Here is a 25,227-nt window from a genome sequence, read left to right as displayed (position 1 = left end):
AGGGAACAGCCCCACGCTCCCAGAATCCACCTGGCTCCCTCACCTTTACCTGGGAGATACTACATCACTGCCCATATAAAACAGGCAGTACACCGGACTCGCGCCCTCTTTAACCTCTTATCTCTCCCACCTATCTCTCCCCACCTTTGCCCTTTCCCTGAATAAACCTTCCCCCCTTGGAACCACGTGGTCTGGAGTAGTCTATTCTGTACTGGCAGCCGGGTTTTCCTCTCATCTTCCTTTCATTGGTGCATCGGCCAAGTTCGAATACTTCGGGACCGCTCCCCCTAACTGCGGACGCCGCTCGGCCCGCAGCCGCAGCCACCGCGCCGCCGCTTCAGCCGCCAACTCCCGCGGCACCGGAACGAGCCTGACAGGGCTGCTGCCGGCGCAGCCCAAGCCGCTGCCCACTGCGTGCAACCGCCCTGCACTCGCCACTGCTCTGAGCTGCCACCGACATCCCCACCGCTGCTGCTAAGCTCCATCCCTGCTATCACGGACAGCATAAATTTCCGCCGCTGCTACAGATTAGCTAAGCCTGTGGCCCACCACGTGGCACTCCGCCAGGTGGCTTAGGCCCACAGACAGACCTCGTGGTACCACTCTCCTGATACCAGACTGCATATTTCTTCAAACACACACCGGCTTATTGGTAAGGAAATTCTAATTGGCTGGGAGGGACCCTAGCCGTCCAAATAAGGTCTGGCCAGCCTTTCTTGGTCGGAGAGGTGTTGCCATTTGTCTGCCTAGTCCCTAAGACTAGCCTCCTAGCCGAACCACTATTTAGGACATTGGCCACTGGGTGACTTCCCTCCCCTGGAAAGCAATTTACACCCTCCCTTCCAATTAGCTCTAGCAGCTGTGGAAAGCCTGGTACCAGGGTAAATTGCTTCCCGCAGAACTCCGGGAGTTTGTGCTAGCCCCCTGGGTAACCTCGTGATGACCTGGTTACCTAGGCTGTTGGCTGATTTCTTACCGCCTTTCTATCGGGACGCCGATACGTTAGCTCGGTAAACCCTCCCTGTCACCCAATGGGTACTACATTGTCTTCGGCCGCACCCTCAGACTCCCCACTGGGTTGTCTCCTTAAAAACCTCAGATCTCTAAAATTAACGCCTGCATTGAGGCCTTCCAAATTGATACATCTCTGCAATGAAGTTTGGATCCGGTATCCTCTAGATAATGGTTTAAAATGGCCACCTAATGGCACCCTAGATCCAATTATTTTAAAGGGTCTTCACACATACATACAGCAGTCTGGTAAATGGAAAGAAGTCCCCTATATCCAATCATTCATCTACCTCCGCTCTAATCCCTCCATGTGTTCTGCCTGTTCCACTCCCCAGGTCCTTTTAGCAATGGAACCTCCCCAACCCCCATTAGATAACGCAACACTCTTAGATCCAGCTGACGAACCACCCCCCTTCCGTCGCAGACCTGTTTCCATGCCGCCAAAAACCCATGATACCTCAGAGCCTACTAACTCAACCTCCTCAGACCCCTCCCTTCCCTCTGCACCAGCTGCAGGCCATGGTAATCGCCCTGTGTTGGCTCCAACCTTTACTCCTCCTATCATACTTTCTAGGGCCACAGCCAAACCTCCAATTTCTTCTCCTCCAGGGACACCTAAACCAGCATCTGTCCTTCCCCTGAGGGAAGTGGCAGGAGTAGACGGCCTTGTCAGAGTACATGTTCCTTTCTCACTAAGTGAACTCTCTCAAATAGAGAACAGATTGGGTTCCTATACCTCTAACTCCTCTGCCTTTATTAAAGAGTTCCAGTACATCACTCAGTCTTATAGCTTGACTTTTCATGATGTTCATATGATTCTCACTAACAATTTACTTCCTGATGAACGCAGGCGAGTTTGGGAAGAGGCAAAAACGCATGCAGATCAGATTCATCAGACAGACGGAACATATCCAATCAGATCTGAGGCGGTTCCTGACCAGGATTACAATTCCGCAGGTGGTATCTTAGCTAGAGATAGATTTATAACATGTCTTTTGGCAGGCCTAAGAAAGGCAGCCTTAAAGCCAGTAAACTTTGAAAAACTCCAAGAGGTTGTCCAGGACAAACAGGAAAACCCGTCCCAGTTTCTGGAGTGCCTTACAAAGGCTTTATTACAGTATACCAATCTGGACCCTGAAAATCCGGAAGGTAAGCAACTTCTGATGACCTACTTTTTTTCCCAGAGCTACCCCGACATAAAAGCTAAACTTAGGCGATTGGAGAGGGGGCCCCTAACTCCACAGGCAGAAGTCTTGGTGTTGGCCTTTAAGGTGTACCATGAGAGGGATGAGAAAGCCCGAAAACAAAAATACCATATGCTGGCAAAGGCTATCCGACCAGCCTCAGCCACTACCCCAGACTCCTGGTCCCTGAAGACTCAGGGACCACCTGGCCCCTGCCATAAATGTGGTCAACAAGGTCATTGGGCGAGGGCTTGCCCCAACCCTAGCAAACCAAGGGGACCGTGCCCCAGGTGCCATCAGAAGGGACATTGGGCTGTTGATTGCCCTCATGTTGCTCAGAACAGGGGGACATCACTCCCAGAAAACCCTTCAGCTGACCTTCTAGGATTGGCTATGGAGGACTGACTGGGCCCGAGCTCTCTCGACCCGACCACGCCTATCACTAGCAGGGAGCCTCGGGTAGATATTATGGTATGTGGAAAACCCATCTCTTTTCTCTTGGATACTGGGGCCACTTACTCGGTCCTGACGGAGTTTTGGGGACCCACCTCACCTTCGCGTTTTCCTATTGTCGGGGTAGGAGGACAACCTTACCTTCCTCACCAGACTCCCCCACTTAATTGCATTTTTAGGGGTGTACCTCTCACCCATTCCTTTTTGGTAGTGCCTACATGTCCTGTCCCCTTATTGGGAAGAGATATTTTAGCTAAGTTGGGAGCCTCTATTTCCTTTGCTCCCCCAATTCACCTAAACCCAAGCTCGCCAGCAGTTCCTCTGCTCCTTCTTCTAGCCAGTCAACCTACTAACACTAACATGTTATTTCCCTTAAAGCTTCTCAGGTGGACCCCCGAGTTTGGGACGTCCAGAACCCCTCTGTTGCTAAACACCATTCTCCTGTTGTCATCCAGTTACTGGACTCTACTAGGAAGAATGCTGTTTTTAAGGAACTTCCTGTTACAGGATTACCAGCCGCTGTCCACAGAGGAACCTGATACACGTATCTACCGAGTGGACCCCGATGGTGAAGGCCAGCTACTCCCCACAATAGACTACGCCCCTACACAGCAGGAAGTAGTTTAAGAGACACTCCGCCCCAACTCCCCATTTCACCATCGACTTCCCCTCCACTTTTCTTCTCTTCTTTATAATAAGAAAAAGGGAGGTATGTTGGTATCAGCCTCCGAACCCAGTGACATCACTTCTAGGCGACTCCCACTTCTAGGCGACCCCCACATCATTGCCGAGGGAACAGCCCCACGCTCCCAGAATCCACCTGGCTCCCTCACCTTTACCTGGGAGATACTACGTCACTGCCCATATAAAACAGGCAGTACACCGGACTCGCACCCTCTTTAACCTCTTATCTCTCCCACCTATCTCTCCCCACCTTTGCCCTTTCCCTGAATAAACCTTCCCCCCTTGGAACCACGTGGTCTGGAGTAGTCTATTCTGTATGGCGGCCGGGTTTTCCTCTCATCTTCCTTTCACTTTCATTCGTTCGCCCCCTTCCCTAAGGTCTCGTCGAATCCCCGCGGGCTGGGGCACTTGGCGCCCGATGTGTGGTCTTGTGGGTCGGGGTCCAATCGAACATTGCTTCCACAGGGACGTCCCGAAAGCATAGGATCAACGCTTCTCCAGAGAGAAGAGAGAAGATCCGCATTGTGATCACCACAGAGTCACCCGCCTGTGAGATTGATCCAGTGAAGGTAAGAAAAAGCAACGCAATTATGGGACAAGGATTGAGCAAACATGATTTGTTCTTAAAGGGTCTCAAGGAGTCCCTCAAGGCACGAGGAGTAAGGGTTAAGAAAAAAGGATCTTAGAAAAGACAAATAGAATAGAGTTAGTTTAGAATAGTTAGTTAAGTTAGTTAGAATAGAGTTAGAATAGAGAGTTAGAATATAGATTTTTTTTCCCTTTTCCCAAATAGAAAAGACAAATAGAATAGAGTTAGTTAGAATAGTGAGTTAGGTTAGTTAGAATAGAGCTAGAATAGAGAGTTAGAATAGAAGATAGAAATAGAGATAGAATAGAATTTTTTCCCTTTTCCCAAATAGAAAAGATTTCATTGGTGATATTTGTCGATGTTTCCCCAAGAGGAGACTATTGATGGAAAAAAAATGCTACACCTCCTAAGGAGATAAAAACATTAAACCTTGGAGATGAGGGAGAGAAAGGGCTAATGCAGTTGTCCACTCTCCGGCCGTGTTAACAAAAGAAAAGAAAAAGGCGATTTTAGAGCCCTCCTGAGAGCAGGAGAAAATCAGGAGACTGTCCTGCTTTTTCTCTGGCTCCTCTGGGAGAGACCCTCAGTACTGCTCTCTATGTCTATTTTTTGTCCTTGGTGCACCAATCTGTCCATGTCTGTCAGTTTATGTCTGTGTTTTTGTTTCGTTACTTGAATGTTGTTCCATGTTTCATGTTTAAAAGAAAATGGTTAAAACTTTATCTGCTGGTTGTTCAGCCCTTGATTTAGTTTTTAAGTAGCTTCAGAGAGAGAGAGAGAGAGAGAGAGAGAGAGAGAGAGAGAGAGAGAGAGAAGAAAAAGTAAAAATAAAAAGCAGTTTCAATTGGCCTTTGGAGATATAAAAGCTGCTCTTAAAGGGGCCAGCAAGTTTTTTTATGGCTTCTATGGTAAGGAGCTAATAGATGTTTCTCCTAGAAAAATCTGTGACTATGATTACTGGGTTCAGCAGGTGACAAGGTGCTTCTCTTGAAATTACAGCTAGAAAAAGCAAGAAAAATTTGTTTAGTCTAAATATATGTAAATATATGTACACTTCATTTTTGCTTCGGACTGCTTTTAAAAGTATAAAATGTTCTGCATGTCTTGGATATAGATTATTTGCCTATAAGTTATTGGGTATGATTAAAAATTTTTTTGCAACTTTGGTAACAGAAAGTTGGCTTAAAACTGGTAACTCAGGATTGGAGTCATTCAGAAACCAGATGTATAAAGATAGGATTTAAAACAGTGTCTCTTTAAGAGGTATTAAAAGCTGCACTATCATGCATTCATACATAAGAACTGACAGCCAAACTTAGTAACATGAAAGTAATGTACTTAGTATTGATTTTAGAGAAAATAAATTGTTTATATTGTTAAAAATCGGTTTTGTTTCCCAAAATTATGGTTACACTCTTATATTGCAAAAGAAACTAAAAAATATAGTTAAACTGAGATCCCAGTGGGAGTTTTATCTAGAACACACACGGCTCTGATAAACCATTTTAGGAATTTGTAGGTAGGCTGCTAAAAGGGCTGGTAGAAATTTTAGAGACCCCAGGCAGGAGTTGTTTTTTACACATTTGGCTTATGAGAATGCTAACTTTAGTCCAAGCTATGCTTTCACAGCACTGAGGTGATAAGGATTGTTCTAGGTATGAGGACATGGGTCATTTTCGGAAAGACTGTCCAAAAAATAGAGGCATAGACAGACAGCAGAAGTGCTGTCTGGAAGCAGGAGTGCCCCTGGAATTTGTCCTCAGTACAGGAAGGATAATCGTTGGGCCAGGCCTCAAGAAATAGGCCCGGATTAAGAACTCTCACACTTGAGTTAAGAGTTTGAATCTTTCAGTGTATATCGTTTATTGCATGGTATTTTATTAGTTGATCTCTCTGAAGGAGTTTTAATGCAAGCCTTTGTGCTCATACAACGAGCTTTAAATTTTTGGGGAGTGCTTGTTGCTCCAGAAAATATTCGAAGGCAGAAAATATTTACAGACAGCCCACCTAATGGGAAGACTATATATATAATTGGATCACATGTTCATTTTCTTAAGTTTCCCCCTGCTTCAGCACAAATAATTGAATTATGTGCTGTAGCCACTGTTTGAAATGTTGAAAAATCAAGCTTTCAATTTGTATACTCATAGCCAGTATATTATAGCTCATGGTTTATAATTGCTTAAAATTGTTCATTTTTAAGATATTGCTAATTCTCAAATTTTATAAATACAGCTTAATTTAAGAAACATGTACTTTTTCTTATCTTTATAAGACATTTAAGAGCTCATGTTGGATTGCCTAGACCCCACGGCAATGCCACAGCAGATTTGTATACCAGGCAGATTATAAGCCTCACAGTAACAATTGGCCAAACAATCTTATTCTTTATATCATCAAAATAGTAATACCTTGAGACAATAATTTGATATTTCTAGAGAGTGTGCAAGTCAAATTGCAAAAACTTGTTCTCTGTGTCCTTAATTTTTTGATAATGGTGTTAATCCTGGAGGACTTATACATAATCAATTATAGCAAGTGGATGTTACCCATTTCTGATTTTGGAAAATTAAAACAGGTACATGTAAATTGACACCTTTTCAGGCTTTCTAGTTGCAACTGCTTTAAGAGGAGAAGCAACTAAAAATGTAATTAGTTACTGCCTACATTATCTTTCTATGCTTGGTGTTCCATATCAGATTAAGAGAGAATATGGAACTGGTTATTGCAGTTGGACATTTGAGATGTTTTGTTGACAATTTAATATTACCCATATTACTGGGATTTTTTAAATTCTTCAAGGACAAGATATTGTGAAACAGGTATTGTAGAACTTTAAAATAATATCTTTATAACTCTCTGAGTGTGGAAGGAGCAGCTACTGTTGCTTCTGCCCTGGTTTTGCAAGAAACTAAAAAAAAACTGGCTTTTAAAAAAACCAAAGATTGGGAGTTATACCCCCAGAAGGGGTCTCCTAGAAATATTCTCCATCATGCCTTGTTGTTCTCAATTTTCTAAATCTGGACGCTCATGGCAAATCTGCTGCCGATCACCTCTGACACCTTAAGACTAATAAAAATTATGCCACAGTTATATGGAAGGACCTTTTTACCTTTAAATGGAACAGCCTAGATTCAGTTCCCACATGGGGCCGAGGATCGATATGTCTGTTTGATATCAAAAAAGTCGAAGCTAGATGGCTGCCAGAAAGATTGGCAAAACAGATACCTCCACAAAGCCAGACCCAACTTGTAGCCGCCCGCGGCCACAAGTCAACTGGATTCACCTGAAAGGGGAGCTGGGAATGAAGGGGGAAGGAGGGCGAGAAGAGATGAGGCCAAGACAAAGTTCTCTGATCAAGGCCCAAAGCTTTAATGTTCGGCTCTCAATTTAAAGGGGAAGACCCAACCCACAACCCCTCCTGGTTCCAGATGGGTGGGATAGTCCATAGTCCATTCCAGGTCACACCGGAGATGTCTCAAGGCAAGCCCAGGGGCAGTTCTGCTTCTGTGTTCCGGGCAGCCAAGGTGGGTAACTCCACCTAGATCCCGTCACTTGACCTTGTTGTGGTAACCAAGGTCTCTTCAGGCTTGCTCATGGTGGGGGGAAGGTACAGTTTCCCCCGTTTTAGTTAACTTAAAAAGAAAAGAGAGAGGTGAAACAGGAATAGGGTCGTCGTCGTGATATCTGGCTACTTCCTGCTGACATTGGGGGCGACGTGTCTCTAGGGGGAACCTAGAAGAATGGGTATGGGGGATATAGGAGAGTTGGCTGTGTCCTGCTGTCCAGGGTTTATGGAGCCCATCTGAGGATAGGTCAGGAGGAACAGGTCCAGTAGAAGCAGCTGTGTGGGGTACACGACTTCATCCCATCTGAGGTACCGAGTAGCCGGGCTTGTTGGGAGAGATCTTTGTGTGAAGGCAACTTATCTGCTTGAGACACAAGGTTCAAACGTTAACAGCAATATGATTATCCAAGCCGAGTAGGAAATAAGGTTGAAAGTGGAACTGTTTTAGTATCTCATCCAACTGCTGGTTGACAGGGATCAGACAAAGTCTATGACTACTCAGGCTGGTAGATTTCAACAAAAGCTGTCTGCTTACAATAATTTATAGCCCTCTGTTTCAGTGTTTTTCCATGGAGACCTAAGACTCTGAGCGGGCAAATAAGCCAGGCCTATTGCTGAATTTTAGGCTTATAGCTGATTTTAGGCCTTCAAAGTTAAGCAGGGCTGTCCCCAAAGTCTCCTCTCTTTTCCAAGTATAGAAGGACCGTGGCAATTCTCATCTTACCCAGGCGGGGATAGAGGCCTGACCTCCAGTAATTAAAGGGAACCTTGTAATGGCTCCAGTCCTCCTGTCGTTGTCCAGTAAGGCCTGAGGGCCATACCCGTCCCGATGTCTTTTTCCTGTAGAGGGGATACTTTTGACATCAACCCCTATGCAGTCAGGCTTGTCCCTCAGGGAACCCAGAAACATATTTTTAACTTTTATTTATATTCCCTTGCAGTGCTTAGCCTCGCAGCCTTAGCAAGAATTCAGATTGCCAGACAGAGGGGGTTCTGGGTGGTCCCTCTCTGCTTGGTCTAGGGGCAGAAGTCCCCTCTTTTAGGTTGGGTGGAGATGAGACTTGGGAACACCCTGGATAGAGTAACAGCCTAGAGTCTCATGGTCTTCCATGGCTAACACACTCTGACTAGATTTGTTATCAGATTCTTCATTATCAGAATCATAATTATTAGGCTCAAGATCTGCGTCCACTTGACAGACCAATCTTTCAGACAACCATCAGGCTCCATTTTCTTTTTCTGAAAAAATACAGACTGATCCATGACCCCAAATTAAGACAGGGTCAGGACCATTCCAAGAATTAGTTAGGGGGTCTCTCCATTAGACCCTGGAAGTGACTGGATGCCAGTGGCAATCTGCTGCAGACTGACCTTTAACATCAGTTTGCAGAAAATTTAAGACAAATAACACAAAAGCAAGATGTGCTTTTGGTGACCTTGGAGGGTATAATTACCCCCCCTTTTTTAGTTTAAAAAGCCAACTTTTTAGAGTTTTTGTAAAATCAGGGAAGAAGCACCAATAGCTGTTTTTCCCACACTCAGAGTTATAAAGATATTAAAGTCTCATAACCTCTCTTTCACAATTTTGAGGATAATAAGGAATTTCAATATTAAATTGTCAACAAAATATCTCAAATGTTTGACTGTAGTCAAATAACTGTAATAGCCAGTTCCATTACCTGTCTTAGTCTGGTATGGAACACCAAGCACAGGAAAATAATATAGGCAATAAATAACTAATTACATTTTTAGTTGCTTCTCTTGTTAAAGTAGTTGCAACTAAAAAGCCTAAAAAGTGTCAACTCACATGTACATATTTTAATTTTTAAAAATCAAAATGAGTAACATCTATTTGCCAAAATTGATTATATAAATCTTCAAGGTTTAACACCATTATGAAAAAAATTGAAAATACTGAAAACAAGTTTTTGCAATTTAACTTGCACACCTTTTAGAAATGCCAAATTATTGTATCAAGATGCTGTAAAGAATAAGATAGTATGGCCAATTATTTTCGAGGCCTATAATCTGCCTAGTATACAAATCTGCTCTGGCATTGTCCTGGGGTTCAGACAATCCAATGAGCTTTTAAATGTCTTAAAAAGTTCAGAGACAGTACATGTTTTAAAAATTAAGCTGTATTTTTATAAATAACTATAAAATTTGAGAATTAGCAATATCTAAAAAAGGAACAATTTTAAGCAATTATAAATTATGAGCCATTTACTGGCTATAAGTATATAAATTGAGAGCTTGATTTTCTAGTATTTTAAACAGTGGCTACAACACATAATTTAATTATTTGTGCTCAAGTAGAGAAAACTCAAGAAAATAAACATGTGATCTAAATATGTGATCTAATTACATATACTGCCTTCTCAATAGATGAGGCATCTGTAAATACAGTAAATGTCTTTTCTATGAGCTGCATGCGTAGTAAATTTCAGGAAATATAAAAGCATGCAGAGAAAAACTGTAACAACTTATCTTTTGGATAGTGATCACCAAATTTGCTTAAAATGTTTGCCATAATAGGCCAAATATCATTTTTCAATAACCAATTTAATTGCTATTTGGAATAAGGAGTAAACCTTTTATTGAAAATGTTTTTAGGATTCTATCTTACAATGTTTTTATTAACACAAACTTTACTTGTAGATGAAGAAGGATGAATCTACATTAATGGTTTCTTTTGCCAAAGGGCTGCTGTGGGCATGAGTAATAATAACACAAACAGCCAACAATTTTCATAGTCTATATAATTTATCTGTTGATAACTAACAGCTTACTTTACTTTCCGCAAAGCTATTTTTCCTTTAGTTAATTGTCAAGGGGAATTAAGACTTGTATCTCCCTTGAGAATATCAAACATAGGTTCAAATCCTCGTATGGTAAGCTTAAGATGAGGTTTTAGCCAAATAATATCTCTTAACAAATTTTGAAAATCATTAAATGCAAATGAAATTAAAAGCAAACCTTTCCAATAATGTGAGAACCTTGGATTCTCAATTACCAGCAAATCTACTAAATGCAAACCTAACACCTTACCAGAAATGTAAAGGAATGGTATAAAAACAATCTTCTAGATCTATAATAAATATATACATATTTACTGAAATGGCAGCTGGAGTAGGCAAGTCAGGCTGTAATGCCCCATTAGTTTTATAAATCTTAAGTTTGAACTTTGTTTTGGATTAATTCAATAACCAATCTATTTTAGCAGAGTGAGAGTATCAGATGAATGCCAAGCTGAAGGCAACCTTCTAATTGTTACAGAACTTAAGATTAGGTCTCTTGCTAGTGATAGACTGAACCCAATATATATTAGAGGAACCAAAGCCATCTTGTCCTTTCTCTTTCTTAACAATTTGGAAGGAACTAGATGCAAAGGAACAAAAAAACAAGTTGAACAATTCTTTTTCCAGCAGGTAGTTACAATGCCATGGGCGGAGCAGCCATTATTTAAATTTCTCCAGCATAATCATTACAACTCTTGGCCCTGAAGCTGACCCTTCCAAGGAACAAACAAGGCAATAAACAAATTCCAGAAAACACCCTTCAAGGGGCTGGTCAGGATGACCTAGGCAAAAAGAGTATTTGTCACACAAACTTCTGCCGCACCCATTGTATCAACTTAATTCAAATGTAAATGTTTTTAATCTTGGCCTATATCCTGAGGCCTAGCCCAGAGATTATCTTTCCTGCACCAAGGACAAATTTCTGTCTTGTGACCGGATTATTTGCTAGTGCCTGTTTTTGAGACAGTCATTTTAAAAATGACTTGAATCTCCACATTTAAAAACATCTTTTATCTTTACGGTTCTGTGCAAGCATTGCTTGTACAGTGGTCCCTTGTAAGGCAGACAGACCCTGATGGTAAGAGGGCCCAATTTTAGCGCAAAGAAAAAGTATCCATGTAAGTCTGTCTTTGCTTTGTGCAACAGGCTGCATTAGCATTCTCATAAGCCAAATGAGTAACAAAAGTAATTCCTGTTTGAGGATCTCCAAAAATTCTACCAGCTGCTTTCAGCAGCCTGTCTACGAATTTCTGGAATGGTTCCTCAGAACCCTGTTTAATACTGAATAAATTTCCACTAAGGTCCCCTTTAGTAGGTAATTGATTTTAAGCACAACAGGCAACCATTGCAATCTATGTATACACTCCTGTAGGCAGTTTAACCTGATTAGCATTACCTTCATATTAACCTTCTCATAGAAGCATGTTAAGATCCCAATCTGCATTGCCTGCCTGGGCAATCATCATGGCGGTTCTTACTGGTATCACGCCATTTTTGAGCTCCAAAGCAAGTAATCTCCTCCTAACAGAGTAGCCTTACATATAGTTTTCCAATATTTGAGCATTAAATTTGCTTCTACCACAGTATTCAATAAAGCTTGTGTGAAGGGGTCATTAGACCCATATTGTGCCACAATTGTTTTTTAACTCTTATTTAACTCTACCTTCTTTCTTCTATAAACATAACCAAGTAAAAAAATTTTCAAGCTCACGATTCCTGTCAGCTGCAGCCAAAGGAATGTTGGCAATTAACCACATTTTTAAGTTTCCTTTGCAATATTAGCATATAACCATAATTTTTGGAAACAAAACCAATTTTTTAAAATGTAAGCAATCTATTTTTCTCTAAAATCAACACCAAGTGGATTACCTTACAAAGTTTGGCTGCAGTTCTTATATATGAATGCACGATAGTGCAGTCTTTAATATCTCACTAAATAGACATTGCTTTGATATCTTTTATACATCTGGTTTTTGAATGACTAACCCTGTGTTACCAGTTTTGAGCCAACTTTTTGTTACCAAAGTTGTAAATTTTTAATCAAACCCAATAACTTATAGGCCAATAATTTATAACCAAGACATGAACATATTTGTACCTTAAAACCAATTACAAACAAAAATGAAGTAACAACACATCTTATATATTTAAACGAAACAAAATTTCTCGCTTTTTCTAGCCACAATTCTAAAATAAAAGCACCTTATCACTGAGATTTTTTCCAGGACAAACAACTCTTAACTTCCTTATTTAATCCAAGAAACCTGCCTGTCCCTTTAAAAGCAGCCTTTCCAGCTCAGCTCAGCTCCCAAACTTTTAGCTACAGGTGTTAAGCAAACTTATCAGCCGCTGCTCTGCATATTAGAACTGCCTTTGAAAACCAAGTTAAACTAGACCAAGTGTTGAATCAAGCAATTTTAACAATCTTTTAAACATTAAACATAGAACATGAAACATAGACGACCAATCATTCATACAACGAGACATGTGGACAGAAAACACAATGAGACACACGTGGACATTGGTGCACCAAGGACAAGACAATAAACAAAGCAGAACTAAGAATTTCTCTTAGTTTCTCTTAGTCTAAAACGTCTCCTGAATTTTCTCTTGTTCCTAGGAGAGCTCTGAAACAGCCTTTCCATTCTTTTTGCTGGCATAACCCAGAGAGAAAACAACTGCTTTTCAAAACCCGTTCTCTCTCTGAAGTTTAAGATCTAACACTTTATCCCTTTCTTTAGGAGATGTAGCTGTGGCTGCTTTTTTAGTTTTCCAATTTCTTCTAACCCTGCTCTTTCTCGTCTGAGGCAGCTCTTGAAGGCTGCGGGCATCTGCCGGTCTCCTATCCCAAATTCACTGTCACCCCTAGGCAAAGTAGGCATCGGGTCAACACCTATTTGACCTAGACCTATACCTATCCCTCACAATGCACTTCCTGCAAACATGGCCTCCCAAACTTACCTAGCGCTAGATTCAATACTGTTTGCTACTTCCCAAGTGCGCGGGATACATTCTTTTATTACCTTTTTCCCGTGGGGCCCCACCTAAGACAGTGTTTCCTCAGCTGGTCCCCGTTTTCAAGTCCCACGATGGCGCGCCAATCTGTAGCCGCCCGCGGCCACAAGTCAACTGGATTCACCTGAAAGGGGAGCTGGGAATGAAGGGGGAAGGAGGGCGAGAAGAGATGAGGCCAAGACAAAGTTCTCTGATCAAGGCCCAAAGCTTTAATGTTCGGCTCTCAATTTAAAGGGGAAGACCCAACCCACAACCCCTCCTGGTTCCAGATGGGTGGGATAGTCCATAGTCCATTCCAGGTCACACCGGAGATGTCTCAAGGCAAGCCCAGGGGCAGTTCTGCTTCTGTGTTCCGGGCAGCCAAGGTGGGTAACTCCACCTAGATCCCGTCACTTGACCTTGTTGTGGTAACCAAGGTCTCTTCAGGCTTGCTCATGGTGGGGGGAAGGTACACCAACTGTAGATAAAATGGATAACAATTGAAATCCAGGGAAGAGAAATCTCCCTGAGAATTCCCTTCTTTTTCCTTTCCAGATAAAAATGAGCCACCCATGGTATCCTCTGTTGGAAGTTCTGATCCTGATGCAGGCCTCGGGACTTGTACTACTCAGAACCCTGACTGGCCATTGACAAGGACATCGAACAGCTGGAGATTGGCATCAGAGAAAAATCTCTCATCTGCTTTTCCTTCAGCAAGAGGGGCTCTGTGCCACCCCCCAAGGAGGAATGCTGTTTTTATACTGACTAAACTGGGGTAGTTAGAGATAGTGTGGTCAAGATCAGAAAGAGATTAGAATGTCAGAAGAAACAGTGAGAACAAGAAAAACTAGTTTTCTGCCTCTCCTTGGCTTACTACCCTTCTCCCTTCCATCCTGGGCCCTGTGATCAGTCCCTTTCGCCTTTCGGCTTTCCACCCGTGGGCCTTTAACAGACTCACTGGCTTTATAAAACAACAAATTGACTCCTTGGCATCTAAACCCCTACAAGTGCATTATCATAGACTTGATTCGGCTGATAGAGGCTTGGCTGAGCCTTGCGTTGACACATCTCCTTTAGGAGCTGCATAGAACTCAGATCTGTGCACTTTGGTTCGGCATGGCACGGACACAACGTGGGTACCTGCAAGGGGTGCATGACGAGGTACCGCAGGGGGAGGACCCAAATTGTCCGCTTCTGAGTCCCCTGAAAAGCAAACCTGATTGCATAGAGGTTGGTGTTGATTTCTTGTGTCTCAAAGGAGCCGACTAAGACCCTCAATATCCTACATGGTCCATGAGACAAATAACCCTCTCCTCCCCAAAAAGACACCATTACAAATGATACTGGGAGGATCAGGTCAATGCTTTCCCCCTTTGGTCAATGCCCAATTATCTGCCAATGATATTTCTTAATGTCCGAATTTGCCTGCCAGCCTCGCTTAAAATTGTTAAAAGGGAGCAGATGCCAGGAGCCAAACCCAGGAAATTACCTGCTGTTTTAGAAAGTCTAGTCAGTACAAGGTTAAGAAAGGACATTCATAGGTCTCAGGTCCCAGGAACCCAAAGAACGTCTGGCATTTCCTTGGAGAAGATTATGACAGTGGGATGCTCTAGGGTGATAAGATTATGACAGTGGGAAAGTCTTAGACAGTAAGGATTCCATAGTAAGATAGCCCTAAGCAATGACCCTCGCCCTAACTTCCCGGTTTGCTGTGTCTTTATAACCTGCCCCCAAAATTAAAGTTTCAGAGATTGATCAGAACCCAGACTTGCTCTCATTCTTTGTGTCTCTTGTCCTTTCATTCGTTCGCCCCCTTCCCTAAGGTCTCCTCGAATCCCCGCGGGCCGGGGCACTCAGCCACTCCCTGGTTCCTGTGTGTCTGACTCCTATGCTGATGATCCCTCAGGATAAATCAATTAATTGGCTTTGAGTTTTGATCTCTCCAGTAGACTTATTCCTAGTATTCACATCAGCGACTCTTCATCAAGTTCTTTTTTTAACACTTAACACTTTAATTCCTCTTTGCTTCAGCACAGATAAAAATGTCACATCTATAACCAGATTATCATACATTTGCTTTTTTATTGGATATTATATTTATATGCCAGATTTAGTCCCTTACCCCATTTCCACCACCACCCAGGAACCTCCTATCCCATTCCCCCTCCTCCTGCTTCTATGAGGATGTGCCCACACCTACCCCCACCACTGCCAACTCCCCATCTTTGAATTCTCCCCCACACTCCATATTCAGCCTTCATGGGACCAAGGATCTCCTCCTCTTCTACCTATGCCCAACAAGGCCATCCTCTCCTACATATACAGATGGAGTCATGGGTCCCTATGTGCTCCCAGGCTGGTGGTTTAGACCCTGGGGAGCTCTGGTTGGTTGGTATTGTTGTTCTCCTCCTGGGCCACCAACCATTTCAGCTCCTTCAGTCTTTTCTCTAACTTCTCCATTGGGAAACTTTTGAGCAAATCAGTGGTTAGCTGTGAACATCTGGCTCTGGGTATGTCAGACTCTGGCAGACCTCTAAGGAGACAGGTATATCAGGCTCTTGTCAGCATGCACTTCCTGACATCCACATCAGCATCTACCTTTGATGACTACACATGGATAAATACCCAGGTGGAATGGTCTCTAGATGGCCCCTCCTTCAGTTTCTGTCCCACACTTTGTCTCCATATTTGCTCCCTTGAGTATTTTGTTACTCTTTCTAAATAGGACCAAGGCATCCACACTAGGTCTTCTTTCTTCATGAATTTCATGTGGTCTGTGAGTTGAATCTTGGCTATTTCAAGCTTTTGGGCTAATATCTGATTATCAGTGAGTAAACACCATGTGTGTGTTTTTTTGTGTGTGTGATTGGGTTTCCTCACTCAGAATGATATTTTCTAGTTCCATCCGTTTACCTAAGAATTTCTCAAATTCATTATATTTAATAGCCTAGTAATACTCCATTGTGTAAGTGTACCACCTAACTTTCAGCATGGTACAGCTGTAGCTGCAGGATTCTGCTTTCCCTGTTGGGAAACTGAAAGAGTACAGGACAGTAGTGCTGTCAGCAGGTTACAAGCACAAAGGTGGAGTCTTAGTAACTATGGGGTGCCCATATTTGAGGGCAGTGAGCTGTGTAGTACCTTGGAACTTGCACAGACTCTACTCTAGAGATTGCTTAATGAGCAACAGGTGTAGTACCATAAAAGGAAAGCATGGTTTCTGGTCGAGCACAAAATAGCCAGAAAGTCAGCAGGGTTCCCTGCAAGGAACAACATACATTTCACCACACTCCCAGACTCCAGGCTCCTGATACAGGCTTCTGATATGAGGCCAAAGACCTCCCTAGAGTGGAGTCCTCTAGTCTTGTAGGACAATGCCCCTACTAGCCCCTCCACAGGTAGAGGGCATGACTACAGGCCACAGAGCCTCAAGATATCACAATGTAAGAATAAAATAATTCTCATTTTGCTTCTGTTTGGTTTATCTATCTAAGTCTTGATTTTGTTTTAGCTACATGTGTTGGAACAAATAAAATTAATATCCCATTTAAAAATGTCTAGGCCAGCTGGACAATCATATGGGACCTTTAGACCCTGTGGAGACAACTGAGATGTGTGAGAAAATAAAAAGGCACAGCAAGTGAAGAAGTCTGATCAAGCTGGCAAAATTTTTATTACTCACACAGGTTATATACTCTAAAAACAGGATATGGGGGTGGGTAGGAAAGGAAAGAGGGCTTTGCAGGTGCAGAAAGCTAGCTGTAGCTGTGGGGTCTAACTAAGTTATTCTCACAAGGCCTTTCTGTTACTAGGGATTCTAAAAATATCTATCTAGCAGGATGTTGGCTAAATCTAGAGATCAGGAGGAAGGGTTACTAATGTGGGTTGCTATGAAGTCTTGTTTGAAGTTCTGAGAACTGACAAGAAAATCATGGAAGGGAAGCAGAAAGAAGAATAGTAGATAGGAGAGCCAAGGGTGAGTGTTTGCCAAGAGTAAGGCCTTGCCATTGCTTCACACAAAAACTTACATAGTAAAACTAACAAAGAAAGTAGTGACTTTCTGCAAAATAGGTTTGGATTTACCTTAACCTGGCTAGTCCCCATTCATGGTCAGATTGGCCTAACTTCATCTTTGATGCCTACCACAAGAGAGTTGTTCTTTCTTACCTGGTGCTCACCTCTGACCTCCAGGTGAATTTTGAAATTGATATGAAATTGGAGAACACAGAGACTCAGGAGGAGAAGAGCAGGTATAGAGGTGTGAATATGTTTGGCCCACTGGAAGTGTCACCATTAGGGGGTGTGGCCTTATTGGAGGAATGATAGTCTTGGTAGAGGAAGTGTGTCCCTTCCCATGGTCCAAACATATTCAAACTACCACAGCAAGTGAAGAAAAGCAGACATCCCACCACTAAAACTGTTTCTAAGAAAGAATGAACTTCTGACCCTGGGAGGGAGAGAATGTCAGAACACTGTCAAAAGAATGGCACATGGCAAGCAGTTCCTCAGGGAGTTGTGAGAGAGGCTCCAGACAAAAAGGCAGAGGACTTTTTTTTACCTCAAGTGCATTTTGTTCCCTAGATTGTTTTTCTTGTTTATTCTTCTTGGATGTCAGCTCATACCTATAGAACACAACCTGGTGAAAGGATATACTGAGTCCTGTTCTCAGTGTGCCCTGAATCTGCATATGATATTCTGCTTTGCTTTCATGTATTCACAGAATATCTACAGTATGTGCATGCCAATTATGTTTAAATTGGTCTAGTCTGTTGGGAGCCATCTTTTAGCAGAAAGCGGCTAGATGGACATTGCAGCCATCTCGAACCATATACCCTGACTAGAGACTTGTTTTTCAACAGCCTACAACAGCTGAGCAGATTCTGACAAACATCTTGCTTATCCCACATATATTGTTTTGCTGTTTAGTAACCCCAGCTGCAAGGTGCATGTGGTAAAGTGTCTTCAGCTGTGTTTCCCTGCTTGTGCTTATAAATACCCAAGATTTTCTTGCAAGGAAGTCAATAGAGTCAATGGGAGACAGTAAAGGAGACTTGACCATACACTCTGGTTTGTCTGCATTCTTTAAGTCTCTTCCCCTTCTTCCCCCACTCTCTCTCTCTTGCTAGACTCTGACCTTTGGACCGGAGCAGCAGAGAGGTCAGGAACATTTTGGCCCCCAAGCATGGGGCAGCTCAAGCTGGGACATTTTGGCACCAAGCATGGGGCAGAACGGTCTGCAACACTAGTCTTAGAAATTCTGGGAAAAGGCTGCTCTGTTAATATTTAGTATATGCATACCAGTGTTTATTTACATGTTTTCTGATCATATGTATCTGGATTCAAACAACCTTCCATAGATCATTCCTTTCCTTGTTACATTCATATATAACAGTACATTGAAGCTGAAATAAAGTTGTATACAGCATTAGTCTGTAGTCCACTCCATTCTTTAAGATCCTCATTTCCCAGGTCTCTCAGGCAGCTCTACATAGGCCATCAAAAGAAGATAAGGAAGAGGAATAATATCAGAGGAGAATGAAGAAACAGTCTCCCAGTATCTAAACTCAGAACCACAGTTCTGGCTCAAGAGAGAATGAATTCTTTCTCCTGCTTTTATTCAAAATAGATTCTTTTCTTGTGAGAACAAAATTTGAAAGCAGCATTGTAACAATAACAAAAATTCATGGTCAGCAAAGACCACCAACAATTTGTTAAATATAGTCATAATAAAAATATTAAGCCCCTGCAGGGGCAGGGTGACCCAAATGAAAAGGCATGCTAGGATGTGCCCAGTCAAGTCCAGAGAAGCCCAAGTGAGTAATGGGCCATCTAGTGTTTACTTTTCTCTCCCCCTTTTTGAGAAGTCCAAAGTTTCATGGTCAAAAGTATCTAGTCATCCTGCCAGCTCACACGTAGCTGCTTCTGCAAGTTGCTGATTTTTGAAATATCCAATCATATGTAAGCATGCCAAATTTTCCCACTCTCCCCAACCCCTACCCATAAATATCCCAAATTTCCTGGGTTCTGGGCCGGAACCTCTATCTCCTGCATGAGATATGTTCCGGCCCCAGGGCCCTTATCATTAAACCTCCTCTGCAATTGCATCAAGAAGGTCTCTCGTGTGTCCTTGGGGCGTACAGGTCCAGTCTTCGGTGAGGGTCCCCTTTTGGGGCTCTTTCATTCTCATATAATATGCCCTGATTACAGTTTCACCTCCCTCTATTCCTCCCCACCTCCCTTGCCCTCCAGTTGAGATCTGTACCCTATTTTAAAATTGAATTATTTGGGGTTTTGATAGCTAGGTTTTTAAGTTCTTTATATATTTTGGGTACTAGTTATCAATTGAATGTGAAGTTAAGAAAAATCTTTTCCCATTCTATAGGATCCCACTTTGTCTGAATGATGGTGTCCTTTGCCTAACAGAAGCTTTTCAGTTTCATGAGGTTCCATTTATTTTATTGTTGATCTTAGTGCCTGTACTATGGGTGTTCTGTTCAGAAATTATTCTCCTGTGACAATGAGTGCAAGATGACCTGCCCCCACTTCCTCTTCCATAAAGTTTAGTGTATCTGTTATTATCGTGAAGTCTTTGATTCACTTAGACTTAAGTTTTGTGCTGAGTGGTAAGTATGGATCTATTTGCATTCTTCTACATGAAACCATCCAGTCAGACTGTAAGATATTGAAAACTTATGAAACATATAGAAAGCTCTTATGATCCTTAGAGCTGAGCAAAAGAATGCAGGTTCACTAGTTCCAAGAATGTGGAACTAAATATAAGAGTTTAGGCCTTCACTGCCCGGGATACATTTCACATTCAGGGAGGGGTACATTATCCCTCAGTCAGAGGAAACTTGCTGGATTAACATGCAAGAGAGGAAGGGAAGGACTTATTAACATTCCTTAGACCTCAGGGAAGGGAATCCACCTGTGGATGTGGAGGGCCCAAAGCAGGAAGACACGTTCCTGACCACAAAGAAAGATGCAAGTCATCTGGGTGGTTCCAGGAACTAGCTGACTTTCCACTGATTTTATGTCATGTTTCCTTGGTTACCCCTTCACCCCCCCTCTACCATTTGTGGGTTCTCCTATATAAGACTGCACCTGACCAGGCAGTCTTGTCAATTCCTCTGCCCCTGCATGGGTTACAAATTGACCATCAGTCGACTGATCCTGAAATATACCTCTTGCTGTTGCTTCAAGAATGGTGTCTTGTGAGTTATTGGGTGACAGCAAATTCCTGAGGCTTGAGGGAGGTCCTCCCTTCATGGGGGGGGGGGCGTCTTACAAGACCAGTACCATTTATGGAAGATGCCGTCTTTTTTCCAGTGTGTATTTTTGGCCTCTTTATCAAAAATCCAGTGTCCATAGATAGGTGTATATACTTGGTAAAAAAAAGTGTCAAAAAAAGAACTTGATGAAGAGTCACTGATGTGAATACTAGAAATAAGTCTACTGGAGAGATAAAAAATCAAAGCCAATTAATTGATTTATCCTGAGGGATCATCAGCATAGGAGTCAGACACACAGGAACCAGGGAGTGGCTGAGCTGATTGAATCACTGCAGTTATTTCTGTGTCCTTTAAACTGTTTGTCTAAGACTTGAAGAACTGGAGACATGAGAGGTATAGGCAGAGTTTTCACCTCATTTTACATAAGGGCAGTATTAATAGACCCTAATGTTTGATATCTCTTGAATATATGCTGCAGCCCTTAGAAAACAACAAAATATCTCCCTTTTAGGAAAGGCAGAAAAAGTATGGCTGTTCCAAGTCCAAGTTCCAAGAGGACAGAACTCACCAGTGGAGGATGCAGATTATGAGGTATTGATAAGCTGAATCCTTCCAATTAAAGTGATTGAATTGGGAACTATTTAGGATATTCCTTAAGTGACTATGAAAAGCCTAATGAGAAATTCCTGAGGGGAAGTACAAGACCATAAACCAAATTGGGAGGGGTCATCACAAGGTCTGTAGGTGAGATCTGTGTAACACACTAGAAAGAAGAAAGCTATCTTCAGAGGGTTGGGGCTCTGCTTCCTGCCCACCATATAGGAGTTCTTCCACATGCCTTACATTTTGTGAACCCTCAGACTTCTGACAAGTTAAGGAAAATATAGCTTCCCTGATCATGTTTATGTCAGGAATCCATGTAAGACCAGCAGATGGGTAAATAATAGCTATTCAGAGATTGACGTGATCCCTTCATTTATGGAAGATTGACTCCAGTAAGCAAAGTACACTGGTGATGGCTATTCTTCCTGTCTGGACTACCTGTGGACTTAAGTAATGTACAAGACTGGAGCGCATGCCTTTTAAAATTATTTTCCTTAAGTTGAAGTAGATAGGTCCAGTTCAAATACAGACTCTTTGAGTAGAAAAACACATACCTTTAATCAGAGTCTTGAGGCAGGAAAACACATACCTTTAATCCAGATCTTGAGACTAGAAGACACACCCTTGGCCACACCTTCTGCTGGTGATCTATATAAGAACATAGAAGAAGGAAGCTTTGTGTGTTTTCCTGTTTGCTCTCATCTTATTAGCAAGTCCACTTCTCCTTGGCATTAGAACCTACTTCTTCAGAAATCCTGTATATACTGAAGAATCCTTGGTTCGTCAAACATTGTGGTCTAATTGCAAGCTTTAGCTATTGTTATATTTGCTGGATCTCACCTTACAGGTTTTTCTGATACACCCCTTTCTCTTTATGTAGAGAAATTGATTGTGTACATTTTCTAAAGGACCCTGACTAATACAACACACCTGTCCCAGCCCAAGCTGCTGCTCCAGTCCTTGGGTCAGGGTCTAGCAAGAGAGACAGTGGGGATAAAGGGGAAGAGATTCCAAGAATGGAGACAAGACAGAGGTTCTGATCAATCTCATATATTGAAAGGAAATCTGGGTATTTATATGCGTTTGCCACGTGTCTCATAGGCATGGATACCACGTGCAACTTGCAGGTGTGGATACTGTGTGCATCTTACAGGCATGTATAATGTGGATAGCAAGTGAGCCTTGCACCTGGGGGCACTAAACAGCAAAAGAAGATATGTGGGAAAAACAAGATATTTTTCAGCATGTGCTCAGCTGTGGTAGGCTGTTGAAAAACAAGTTTCTTGTCAGGGTATATGGTTTCAGATGGATGCAAAGATGATAGCCATTTTCTGCTAGAAGTTGTTTCCCAACACACACCTGAAATGAGAATGTACAAAATTTTCCAAACTCTTCTATTGTTGAGAAGAAGGGAGGGAGGGAGGTATATACACACACACACACACAGAGAGACAGAGAGAGAGAAAGAGAGAGAGAGAGAGAGAGAGAGAGAGAGAGAGAGAGAGAGACAGACCGACTTACAGTGACTATGGGTCTGTATTGTTTCCTGTAAAACAAATATTGAAGCCTAGAGCAAAAATTCCATAGAAAAACAGCACCATAGAATGGCCTGTTTAGGAGAAACTGAAACTAAAATCTAAGGAGTATCTATAATTGTATCCTACAGGGTGAAGAGTAAGTAACTTCTACTTCTTCTCAGATCAAATTTAACCTCAAAAATAACTCCAGCAGAAATGTCAGGGGATTTGGAAGACACAACCTGGGGCTATGCCCATATCACTGTTCAGAAATTCTGCTATGAGTGGACCATTATTAACTTTTCATTTTGCATGGAGGAAATTTAGAAAAGGATTACAAGTACAGTGTTCTCAATAGAGTACAAAGACAAAGTAGCATGGTGTTTGAGAGTACTTCCAAACAGGGGTGACAAAGAAAGAAAAGATTACCTGTCAGTTTACCTGGTGTTGCTCAGCTGTCCAGAGATCCCAGTTTGGGCAAAGTTCCAGGTGTGGATAATAAATGCCCAAGGAGAGAAATATCAGAGTATGAAGAGACCCACTGTGGTAAGCTTTCTGAAAAACCAACACAGGGGATTTTAAAAGCTCATCCTTTGAGATTTTCTCCTCTCTCATCCGTATTGCCTTCTCCCTGAAGACCAGCTCACCCTCTGCTGCAAGGTGAACATAGTAGAAGCCTTCTTCAGCATTCCTGGATAGAACATGACACCTGCAATCCAGGATCCAAGGCATGTGTTGAGAGATGACCTAGGGGACCTGTGGGAGAATTCCCTGTTCACAGACTGCTGCCTGTTGGTAGGTGGCCATGAATTTAGGGCTCACAAGGCCATCCTAGCAGCTTGCTCTCCAGTTTTCAGAGCCATGTTTGAACATGAAATGAAAGAGAGCACTAATGAACCACATTGAGATCTATGACCTGGATCCCTAAGTCTTCAAGGAGATGATGGGCTTCATCTACCCAGGAAGGCACCACACTTCCACAGCCACTTTCTGGCCACTGGTGTGCTGGCAGCTGCTGACAGGTATGGCTTAGAGGGCTTGAAGGTCATGTGTGAGGATGCACTCTGCAGGAACCTCTCTGTGGAGAATGCTGCACACACACTCATCCTGGCTGACCTCCACTGCACAGAGCAGCTGAAGACTCAGGCCCTGGAGTTCATTGCACTTCATGCTTCTCACATCTCTGAGACTTTGGGGTAGAAATCAATGGTGGAGTCTTATTCTTACTTCATGGCTGAAGCATTCCACTTCATGATTTCTGCAGTGTTCTTGCTTGCAGCCTTCATTCAAATGCCTAAATTGAGTGGGCTTGTTAGCTATGACCTATACCTGTCTTCCAGCAGCAACAACTAGTGTTTTTGCCAAAGAATTCTGGTTAGAGTGCAATATTGCTGGCACATTTACAGTGAATTAGGGAGAGGCAGCCTAGTGGCTCATGATTAACAACACCTGTAATATGTTCAAATGGTGGGTGGGGAAAAAGCTACACTGGAGTCTGGGACTCTCTTCCTGACATCTACCCTGTTGGTGTTCTGGCTGATGTCTAGGAAACCAGGATTCAATTTAGGTGCTGGCCCTAAGCACAGCCCAACAGAGTTTCTTCAGAGAAACATGTCTGCATTGGACTGAGTAGAAGAGATGACCTGGGCCCAGAGGATAAGAGAAACAAAACCTGAATGTTTACTTATCATAGAAGAAAAGAAAATGAAGACTTTCTGTTTAAGGACTCAGAACTCAGCTGCAAAAGCAATTACTGCTCTCTCAGAGAACTCTTGTTCAGTTTCCAGCACACACAGGAAAGTTTTCAACCACCTGTAACTGGTGATCCAGAGGTTCTGAGGCCCTCCTCTGGTCTCCTGGGCCACAAACAGCTCTGTAGACAAAACCTTAACCTAATAAAATATAATAGGAATAAACTTTTGAAATTAGTCTGTGGTTTCCAGAGATGTCTATTTTCAGAATAATTATGTGTAGTCCAATCAGCCAAGCTAAGATGTGGATGTTTGTACAGACCCCTCACTGTCCTATCATTATTAGAAATACCCGGTCTTTCTCTTGGAATTTGTTTTTGGCAAATGAGAACTCCATCATCATGCTCTATGACAACTGAGAAGAATAGACCAAAGTGGAGGGAATCTACTCTTCCTGGGAGAGATACGTTTGTGGTTGAAAGCATGCAAAAATATTTTATATGTTTAAAAACACTACCAGGGATTGATTCATTGTAAATTCATACTTCCCAAGCCAGTAGATCTCAAACTTCCTAATGCTGTGCCCCCTTAATACAGTTCTTCATGTCATTATCAACCAAAACCATTAAAGTACTTGTGGCAACTCAAGAACTACAATATTGCTACTGTTATGAACCATACTGTAGAGAGCTGATATACAGGCTATCTGATATTCAACCCATATGAATGTGTCATTAGAGTGTGAAAGAGAATAGGAACCCACAGGTTGAGACCCATAGATCTAGGCCATGCCTGCCAGCATTCCAGGTAGATTGCTTACAGATCTTCTCCTACTTCAGACCCAATCCCACTATCTCAACCTCACCTCTGTTGCACACTACCTATGGAAGTCTTCACTGCCCA

General features: G+C 42.5%; 1 protein-coding gene and 1 pseudogene across 3 annotated transcripts; both read left to right on the top strand.

Annotated features, from left to right (window-relative positions):
• The first annotated feature begins 223 nt into the window (after positions 1-223).
• Positions 224-14,725, top strand: LOC143433922 (uncharacterized). 3 transcript variants are annotated; one of them, XM_076706403.1, is made up of 3 exons: positions 224-3,710; positions 3,798-3,901; positions 13,837-14,725. In XM_076706403.1, the coding sequence occupies exon 1, from the start codon at positions 1,032-1,034 to the stop codon at positions 2,598-2,600; it is 1,569 nt and encodes a 522-aa protein (XP_076562518.1). In that variant the 5' UTR covers positions 224-1,031; the 3' UTR covers positions 2,601-3,710; positions 3,798-3,901; positions 13,837-14,725. The 3 variants fall into 3 exon arrangements, with proteins under 3 accessions (XP_076562518.1, XP_076562516.1, XP_076562517.1); XM_076706401.1 differs by having other exon boundaries at positions 224-3,901; XM_076706402.1 differs by lacking the exon at positions 13,837-14,725 and having other exon boundaries at positions 3,798-6,814.
• An 8,099-nt stretch (positions 14,726-22,824) lies between these two features.
• LOC143433887 (TD and POZ domain-containing protein 5-like) lies at positions 22,825-24,056 on the top strand (annotated as a pseudogene).
• The last annotated feature ends 1,171 nt before the right edge of the window (positions 24,057-25,227 follow it).

Source organism: Arvicanthis niloticus, unplaced genomic scaffold, assembly GCF_011762505.2.
Source record: "Arvicanthis niloticus isolate mArvNil1 unplaced genomic scaffold, mArvNil1.pat.X pat_scaffold_564_arrow_ctg1, whole genome shotgun sequence".
NCBI lineage: Eukaryota > Metazoa > Chordata > Mammalia > Rodentia > Muridae > Arvicanthis > Arvicanthis niloticus.
The sequence above is the reverse complement of the archived record's forward strand: the minus strand, read 5'-3'. Positions and strand labels throughout refer to the sequence as shown.